The sequence below is a fragment of the Sphaeramia orbicularis genome, chromosome 22 (assembly GCF_902148855.1).
Source record: "Sphaeramia orbicularis chromosome 22, fSphaOr1.1, whole genome shotgun sequence".
In the NCBI taxonomy this organism is placed as follows: Eukaryota; Metazoa; Chordata; class Actinopteri; order Kurtiformes; family Apogonidae; genus Sphaeramia; species Sphaeramia orbicularis.
The window spans coordinates 10,912,100-10,922,844 of record NC_043978.1 but is presented as its reverse complement, the minus strand read 5'-3'; the positions used below and the strand labels follow the sequence as shown (position 1 = coordinate 10,922,844).

At 31.2% G+C, this 10,745-nt stretch overlaps 1 protein-coding gene across 1 annotated transcript; it reads right to left on the bottom strand.

Moving 5' to 3' along the window:
* Nucleotides 1–598: 598 nt before the first annotated feature.
* LOC115413928 (transmembrane protein 87A-like) lies at nt 599–8,110 on the bottom strand. Its single transcript, XM_030127068.1, has 4 exons — nt 7,945–8,110; nt 2,881–2,938; nt 1,638–1,735; nt 599–721 (listed from the first exon to the last, which is right to left on the bottom strand). Exons 1-4 carry the CDS (start codon nt 8,053–8,055, stop codon nt 599–601), a joined length of 390 nt encoding a protein of 129 aa, XP_029982928.1. The 5' UTR covers nt 8,056–8,110.
* Nucleotides 8,111–10,745: the final 2,635 nt, after the last annotated feature.

Below are 10,745 nucleotides of genomic sequence, written 5' to 3'. Positions count from 1 at the left end.
CAGGTTTTTCATATCTGTTCAGGTTATTCACATTTCATTATTAAAGGATAGCTTGTAAATGTAACTGTTTTCAGAATTCGATGTTATTATGCATTAAAACAAAGACAAAAAATTTGGTGTTGTCATTATTTATAGGTAGAATGTACTATTATTTATACATATTAAAACAAGAAGAAAATTTGGAGTCATTATTTATAGATTATTATTCATTAACCTAAATAAAAAAGAAGCTTTTTTTTAGCTACTTTTATTTGTATCTTTATCATCGGTTTTATATGATGTATAGATTGGATGGTGCTTTTAATTTTATTGTACATTCTACTATTCTATTCTATTCTATTCTATTCTATTCTATTCTATTCTATTCTATCTATTCTATTCTTCTTTACCTTTGATCACAGTTGGTCTGTATTGAACTAAAATGCCCTTCATTGTGAATCTCTTCACGTCCCAAATTCACCCCTTGGACCGGATCGGACCCTTTGGCGGGCCGGTTTTGGCCACAGGCAGCATGTTTGACACCCCTGACTTCGAGTAATCATACACTATCTGTTCATCCACAGCGATGGTTGGTATTTTGAGGTGTTTTTGGTGAACGTCACTGACCTCGGTAGGAACAGTGAGGGCAGTTGTCGAAGTACATGTATCCTTGGCTGTAGAAGCCGCTCCATCCGTCCCTCAACATGTGGTCCAACCCGAACATGTTCATGGCTTTGTTGTCCTGCAGCAGAACACGGAGAAAATCAGTCACATCATACTTCAGAACACAGGGGTCAAACATATGGTCCACGGACCAGAACCGCCCACCAAAGGGTCCGATCCGACCAATGGAATGAATTTATGAGATGCAGAAATTACACTGAACATTAATAACACTGGTCTGCAAGGAAAAACTTCCAGAATAAAAATGAAATTGTTACCACATGACAGTCCACTGATAAAGAAAAATCAAGTCAAAATGCTGGTTGGCTAAACTTTCCAAGATACAGCCTTGGGTCAAAATGTGAAATTCAAGAATTAACGAGAGAATGGGTTTGACTCAAAGGAATATTGTCTCAGAGCGACAAGATCTACTTCAAACACTGTCTGCACATTAAATACTTCACTTTACAGGTTCTATTTAGTGGGAGATTTATAAAACTATTAAATAAATGTCATAAACCAATAATATGTGTAATAACACTTAATCATAGACCTTGAAAACATCAGCAAACTGGCACTTTTGTCATTTTTTTCCAATTAATCTTATTAAAATACATAACATTTAGCACATTTAATCTCTGAAGCAAATCATTTCTAAAAAATTGTAGACCAGTGTTATTATTTTAGTTCAGGTTCCACATTCAGACCAATATGATCTACAGTGGATCAGAACCAGCAAAAATACTATCATAATAACCTATAAAAAATTACAACTACCAATTATTTTCTTTGTCTTAGAGTAAAAAAAGGAAAATTACATGAAAATGTTTATACTTACAAACTATATTTTCACAAAAATATTTCACATTTTATTCCTGTTTCTCTTGGTTTTGCATTTCATAAATTCATCCCAGAGTCCTGGTTGGACCCTTCAGTGGTCCGGTTCTGACCCGCGGGCCGTATGTGTGTGTTTGTTTCCAGACGTGGACGCTCACCGGTGTGTTGAAAACCTCATTATAACAAACAGACGACCTCAGGTACCAGCTGATGTTGAAGGCCAGGTTCCGGTCACATGGACCGCTATCAGCCTGGACTGTGAAGAAAAACAAAAGCAGTCACGGATCAGAACGGCTCGAAATCATGCGGTGGAGAACACTCATAAGGATGAAAACAAAGCCTTTCCATTGTGTGGTTCCAACAACATTGAAGGTTTAATACATAAATACATTGTTACAAATATTAAATTATTTAACTAGTAGTATTGTGACTGCCTCCACCGCTACCGCTGCCACAATAATTCTAGTAAATTAGGCTACTGGTATTATTAAATATTTTTGTATTACAACAGTTATTATTTTCCCCTTCACTCCCCCCTCTCTTTTTCTCACTTTCATTTACACCCCCCTCTTCCCTTATCACCCCTAACCAAACGATATGGTTTAGTTGCTATTTACATTTATGATCTTTTTCTTTGTAATATGACGTTGTTGTTGTTGTTTGTCAATACTCTGTCATTGTTGTGGTTTTTGGTTTGTTTGTTTGTTTGTTTATTTCCCTTTGTTTATATGTTGTTGTTGTTTTTCTGTCCACACTGTCTTGTTAACTATCACTAATAAAAATTAAAAAAAGAAAAAAAAAAAAACATTGAAGGTTTCAGACACTTACGTCCAGAGTGGAGTGTCAACAGAAGGTTCCTGTGGGGGGTTCTAGACTAAATGTGTTCTTCAGGAGTTCTGGAATATCTGGACTGTTTGGAGTTTCATCAACACACTGTTTATGTAACTGTATGTATGTCAGTGTCATTTTACCTGGAAAAGGAATATTCAGCTTAAATCAAAGTTAGAAAAGAAAGCACTGATAGTGGTGAAACTGATGATTTTATTCTATTTAAAGAGGCAACTTGTTTTATTTGTACTGTAAAATAAAAAACAAAGACCTAAAATTTTCATTAGTGTTTAGAATAAAGAGCTGCAAAGACCTGCTAAAGATGCCGATGTACTGGATTGTACAGATATGAAGTGAATTAATTAATTATTATTATTATTATATTATTTATTATTATATATTATTATTACTACTTGAGACAACTGTCCTAAATGTAACCAGTTTTCAGCAAAATGAAGAACTGATTCAAAGAACCGTACAGGAACCACAAAATGTGCCAAGTCTAACGTCTCACCCTGTGGATAAAGGTAGAAAGTAAACATGATAAAGCACCACGGGGGTGAAACTACTCACATTTCATGTAAATAGTAGTGTTGGCGTACAGCGTCTTCCGAAACACTGCATCTTGTGTCTGAAAACAAAACACGGACATGACAGTTAGAGGGTGATGGGACTCTTACAGCAGAAACAGATGACAGATCAGGAAAGATAAGGTGAAGTGAGGTGAGGTGAGGTAAGATAAGATAAGATAAGATAAGATAAGATAAGATAAGATAAGATAAGATAAGATAAAACAAGCTAAGATACGATCAGATAAAACAAAGATAAGAGAAAATAACATAACATAAAGTATGATAAGATACGATAAGATAAAGCAAGATAAGATACGATGAAATAGCATACGATAAGACAATACGATGAGATAAAACAAGATATATTAAAAAAGATGCAATAAATAAAACAAGTTAAGATATGATACAATAAGATAAGAAACGATACGATAAGATAAAACAAGATAAGAGAAAATAAGATACGATAAGATACAATAACACGATACAATGAGATAAAACAAGATAAGATACGATACGATGACATAAACAAAACAAGAGATGTTAAATAAGATACGATAAGATAAAACAAGTTAAAATAAGATACGATACAATAAGTTAAGATAAGATAAGTTAAGCTACATAAGCTACAATAAGATACAATATGATAAGATAGATGAGATACGATAAGATAAAGCAAGATAAGATACGATCAGATAAAACAAAGATAAGAGAAAATAACATAACATAAAGTATGATAAGATACGATAAGATAAAGCAAGATAAGATACGATGAAATAGCATACGATAAGATACAATACGATGAGATAAAACAAGATATATTAAAATAAGATGCAATAAAAAAAACATTAAGATATGATACAATAAGATAAGAAACAATACGATAAGATAAAACAAGATAGAGAAAATAAGATACGATAATACAATAAGACACGATATAATGAGATAAAACAAGATAAGATACGATACAAAAACAACAAGAGATGTTAAAATAAGATACGATAAGATAAAACAAGTTAAAATAAGATACGATACAATAAGTTAAGATAATAAGTTAAGCTACAATAAGATACAATATGATAAGATAAGATGAGATACGATACGATAAAACAAGATAAGATACGATCAGATAAACAAAGATAAGAGAAATAACATAACATAAAGTATGATATACGATAAGATAAGATAAAGCAAGATAAGATACGATGAAATAAGATACGATAAGGTGCGATAAGATACAATACGATGAGATAAACAAGATATGTTAAAATAATATACAATAAAATAAAACAGTTAAGGTATGATACAATAAGATAAGAAACAATACGATAAGATAAAACAAGATAAGAGAAAATAAGATACGATAAGATACAATAAGACACGATATAATGAGATAAAACAAGATAAGATACGATGACATAAAACAAAACAAGAGATGTTAAAATAAGATACGATAAGATAAAACAAGTTAAAATAAGATACGATACAATAAGTTAAGATAAGATAAGTTAAGCTACAATAAGCTACAATAAGATACAATATGATAAGATAAGATGAGATACGATAAAACAAGATAAGATACGATCAGATAAAACAAAGATAAGAGAAAAACATAACATAAGTATGATAAGATACGATAAGATAAATAAAGCAAGATAAGATACTGAAAAGATACGATAAGGTGCGATAAGATACAATACGATGAGATAAAACAAGATATGTTAAATAAGATACAATAAAATAAAACAAGTTAAGGTATGATACAATAAGATAAGAAACAATACGATAAGATAAAACAAGATAAGAGAAATAAGATACGATAAGAACAATAAGACACGATACAATGAGATAAAACAAGATAAGATACGATACGATGAGATAAAACAAAACAAGAGATGTTAAAATAAGATACGATAGATAAAACAAGTTAAAATAAGATACGATACAATAAGATAAGATAAGATACGGTAGGACTTAATTGATCCCATCATGGGGAAATTACACAGCTGATAGCACAAATACAAATACAAAGTGCAGGGAAGACAGAACAGAAACATCCACTAGTGAAACAAAAATTTAAAGAGAAGAAAGAAAATCTGCCATTTTTTTAAGTACTTATATAAATCTGTATACGAACATATACATTCCACCCAACAACCACCACCTGGTACTTCATCTTCTTTCACATGCACTGAAGTAAATGTCAGAGTCCTTCTTCCACCAGTCATTAAAAACATTAGCTCTGCAGACCAAATATTTTGAAAAAGTTTGCCACTTTGCGTTGTGCTTAAATATATCAGCTTTTCCTGCTTCATAGCTGTTTGAAACACCTACTGAACGCTGCAGCGGGCTTTTATGAGTGATGTGCAGAACTAGAACCAAAATCTGAATTAAAAAAGATCTCACATTCATTCCATCAGAACAAGAGAAATAAAATAAGGAGCCTAGATAAGTTTACAAGTGCTTTAAAACTTGATATCAGATTATATTTTTAAGATGTTTTAACTGTTGGGTTAAGTAATATTTACCTACAGGGAGGTATGATTATGTCTATTTAAACTGTTGAGCAGACAGACTGATACTTCCTTAAGGATGATCTATTATAACTCGGGCTGTGTATCGGCAAGAATCTGGCGATACGATACAAATCATAATACTGGAATCACAATACAGTATATCACGATATATCACAATATTTTATAAAGGCAATTTTTTATGTTTTGTTTTGTTTTTTGTTTTTTTTTAAAGATTTTTTAAAAGTTTTTTTTTTTTTTTAACTATTTTTATTATCATTTATTCATTTTACATTCATTTATTCATATTATTTTAAGATTTTTATATATTTTTAAGATTTTTCCTGGAAGAACTGAATTACACCACAAATCTGCACAAATACTAAACATATTTTTATTTCATCAAAACAGAATCTAATGCTTTTTCACAAAATGTTCCTGTGTTCAAACTTAAATTATGTTTTACAGACATTACAGTTTAAGATCCTGTTCAAATGTTCATATTCTATTAGTTCAGAACTAACATCAGAACAGTATTTTTGTGCAATCCCAAAAAAGGAATTAACATCTGCCTCTCAGACAGGAAAAAGTGCTTTTAGGATGCTTCAAATAAACATTATTTAATAAGAGTATTAAATTATAATAAATAAGATAAAAACAATGAAGAAAACCAAAAGACAAAAATGAACCTCCACCATATCTGCATTTGAATAAATACCTAAAAATATTGATACAGTACTTTTAAATAACGATACAGTATTGCGAAATGAAATATCATGATATATTGCAGAACCAGTATTTTCTAACATCCCTAATTAGAACTGAATAAACTATGTATTATCTCCTTAAAAACACACATTTACTTCCTCCTATTCTGTGCTTTAAATCTTTCGCATAATAAACCACCTGTCCTTTTACAAAACCCAATAATACTGAGGCTGTTAGCTTGTTTCATCTCTTTTACTATTATAATTACAATAATAAGGACAGTTTGAGGTTATTACTGACAGTGTAATAATATTTAACAGTGGTACATTACTATGGAAGTAAATCGGTCTCATCAGATTTTGAATTATAAAAGCAACTGAATTTCTCACACTGAATTTTTTGCACTGAAATTAAGTATCTGAATTTTTTCGGCATCACATGACCAACCTAACGTAACTTGATTGGCTGACTGGAGGTTCCACTTGAGATAGAATCATTGCTTGTCCTTGGTGTCCTGGATGTGGGATCTGAATTTTTGCTTCTAAATTTTTTGCATCGGAATTTTTTTAATTCTAAATTTATGAACATAGTAAAATTGAGAGACAAAAATTCAGATACTTAATTTCAGTGCAAAAAATGAAGTTACTTAATTTTAGTTGAAAAAAAAATTAGATACTTAATTTCAGTGCAAAAAAATATCAGATACTTAATTTCAGTTGAAAAAAAACAAATTCAGATACTTAGTTTCAGTGCAAAAAATTTCAGATACTTAATTTCAGTTGAAAAAAAAACTTCAGATACTTAATTTCAGTTGAAAAAAAAAACAAAATTCAGATACTTCATTTCAGTGCAAAAAAATTTCAGATACTTAATTTCAGTTGAAAAAAAAAATCAGATACTTAATTTCAGTGCAAAAAAATTCAGATACCTAATTTCAGTTGAAAAAAAATTCAGATACTTAATTTCAGTCGAAAAAAAACAAATTCAGATACTTATTCCCAGTGCAAAAAAAAATTCAGATACTTAATTTCAGTTGAAAAAAACAAATTCAGATACTTAGTTTCAGTGCAAAAATTTCAGATACTTAATTTCAGTTGAAAAAAAAACTTCAGATACGTAATTTCAGTGAAAAAAAAAAACAAATTCAGATACTTCATTTCAGTGCAAAAAAAATTTCAGATACTTAATTTCAGTTGAAAAAAAAAATCAGATTACTTAATTTCAGTGCAAAAAATTCAGATACCTAATTTCAGTTTGAAAAAAAAATTCAGATACTTATTTCAGTTGAAAAAAACAAATTCAGATACTAATTCCCAGTGCAAAAAAAAATTCAGATACTTAATTTCAGTGCAAAAAATTTCAGATACTTAATTTCAGTTGAAAAAAACAACTTCAGATACTAATTCCCAGTGCAAAAAAAAAAATCAATTCTTAATTTAAGTGCTCAAAAATTCAGTGCTAGAAATTAAACGGCTATTTTAATTCCAAATCTGATGAGACAGATTTACTTCCATACATTTCATTTTGCTGGATATTTATTCATAATATGACAGGTTAGCGCTTTACCTGCATCTCCAGGAAGTTAGCATAAGTCATTGCTCTGTAATACTGACCTAAATGACACCTTTAACTTAAATTATTCAAGCTGGAAATGTGCCAACCATAAAGCCCACCGTATCTGACAGGTGTCATATTATCAACACAGCTGGTCATCAGTAATGTCAGCTGAAGCAGAAGGCTAACTGAAGCTAGCATCCCCGGCTAAAGCAGCAGCAGCTACAGCAGCTTTGACACGACAAACTGTTCCACACCCGCACCAACCCCAGAGCCGGCGGGGTCACACTGACCGAGTTGATGAACACCTTCCATACGGACACCTCCGCCGCAGCCCCGGCCCGGAAAAGAAAGGGAAAAAGCAGCAAACATAACCGGCGCGACTGTGCATCTGGCATCTTCATTTGTGCATCACATACATGGAGTTCACACTCACATCCGCGTCCAGTTCCGGGCCGGAAGCGGAAGTAGTTCACAGCCCGGGCACGAGAGGGCGGCAGAGGGCGGCCATATTGGACCGGGCAACACTGTGTGATTAAACAGGAAAAGGCGTTTGGATGGAAGTAAACCTGTCTTATCAGATTTGGAATTATAAAAGCCACTGAACTTTTTTGCACTAAAATTAAGTATCTGAATTTTTTTTTCAACTGAAATTAAGTATCTGAATTTGTTTTTTTCAACTGAAATTAAGTATCTGAATTCTTTTTTTTCAACTGAAATTAAGTATCTGTTTTTCTTTTTTCTTTTTTTTCAACTGAAATTAAGTATCTGAATTCTTTTTTTCAACTGAAATTAAGTATCTGTTTTTCTTTTTTCTTTTTTTTTGCACTGAAATTAAGTATCTGAATTTGTTTTTTTCAACTGAAATTAAGAATCTGAATTTTTTTTCAACTTAAATTAAGTATCTGAATTTTTTTTTTTTTTTTTTTTTTTTTTTGCAGTGAAATTAAGTATCTGAATTTGTTTTTTCTCAACTGAAATTAAGTATCTGAATTTTTTTTTTTCAACTGAAATTAAGTATCTGATTTTTTTTTTTTTTTTTTTTTTTGCACTAGAATTAAGTATCTGAATTTTTTTTTCAACTGAAATTAAGTATCTGAATTTTTTTTTTTTTTTTTGCACTGAAATTAAGTATCTGGAATTTTTGGCACTGAAATTAAGTATCTAATTTTGTTTTTTTCAACTGAAATTAAGTATCTGAATTTTTTTCAACTGAATTAAGTATCTGAATTTTTTTTCAACTGAAATTAAGTATCTGAAAATTTTTTTTTGCACTGAAATTAAGTATCTGAATTTTTTTTGCACTGAAATTAAGTATCTGAATTTTTGTCTCTCAATTTTACTATGTTCATAAATTTAGAATTAAAAAAATTCAGATGCAAAAATTCAGAACTAAAAAATTCAGATGCAAAAAATTGAGATCCCACATCCGGAACACCAAGGATAAGGAATGATTCTATCTCAAGTGGAACCTCCAGCCAATCAAATTACGTTAGGTTGGTCATGTGACGCCGAAAAAATTCAGATACTTAATTTCAGTGCAAAAAAATTCAGTGCAAGAAATTCAGTGGCTTTTATAATTCAAAACCTGATGAGACAGATTTACTTCCATACCCCAGTCTCCTCAGGATGTACAGACAACTCTGTCCTTTCCTGTAGATATGAGTTCTGAATTGAACAGCTCTACCCAAACAGTACGAATATATGTTAAAATAAATGAGACAGCGGTGGTGGTTTTTGAATGTTTAATGCTGAACTATTAATAATCAGCAACTTATTACATATTCATCATTATAGATTGGTGTGTGTGTGTGTGAAAATGTCATCAGTATGTGTTTTGTCTTGTCTTACTTGTCGTCATGTCTCTCACGTTTTATGTTTTCAACAGCAACCACTTAGATCAGGGGTCTCAAACACAGCCCGGGGCCCACCAAAGGTTCCATTCCGGCCATGGATGAATTTACAAAGTGTAAACATTCCACAGTCAAGGCTGTGGAACTCATTTTAGTTCAGATTCCACATGCAGACCAATATGATCTACAGTCAAATAATAACAGCAGAAGAACCTGCAAAAAAATAATGACTCCAGATTTTTTTCTCAGTTTGATGTGAAAATAATATACATTATGCCTACAATAATGACAACTACAACTTCAAATATTTATTTGTCTTTGTTTTAGTGCAAAAAATAACATTAAATTATGAAAATATTTACATTTACAAACTATCCTTTAACAATAAAACATGAATAACCTGAATAAATATGAACAACCTGAAATATCTAAAGAAAATTAAGCACAATTTGAACTATTTTCTTCCTGTTCCTCAGTGTTTAGTGTCTTTGTAGATCCGATCCATAATCTACATGTAGAAATGATAAGTTGAGGCAGAATATTGTTAAAATTGCACTTATTTTTCTTAAGAAATTTCGTTTTTTTCAGGTTATTCACATCTTTTTTGTTTGGATAGTTTAGAAAAGTAAGTATTTTCATAATTTAATGGGGTTTTTTGCTCTAAAACAAAGGCAAAATTTTGGAGTTGTCATTATTTATAGGTTATTGTGTTATTAATTTACTGAAATGTTTTGTGCCTTTGCAGATCTGATCCATAATGCACATGTAGTGCAGTGTGTCCATCCACTGTCATTGATCCAACTCCATGGGTTTTACTGGTGAATCAATGTTGAAGAAGATGACGGTGTTTCCATGGTAACTACCGAGCCTCTGAATGTCCAAATGGGTCATATCTGATGACCATGAAAAGATGAAGAAGTGTATTTTACACCATTATTTACAGTATTGATAGAATTAATGGATCATAATTATTAAATATTGTAGATCATAGATTCTGTGGGTGTCTGGTTTTGAAGGTTAATAAATGTGCATAAAACGTCCACAGTGTGATAGAAAAACTCCCAGTTACACAGTCAAACCAATAACTACACATTCATTTATTGGGTTAAAATGGTTAAAAATGCATTACACTCATTTGACCAAAGCCTTAAGAGGAAATCACAAAATCCGCAGTCCAACCCATCAGCCATTTTCTATCAAATCCATACTGAAGAAAAAAAAAAAAAAAAAACTCTTCTCCG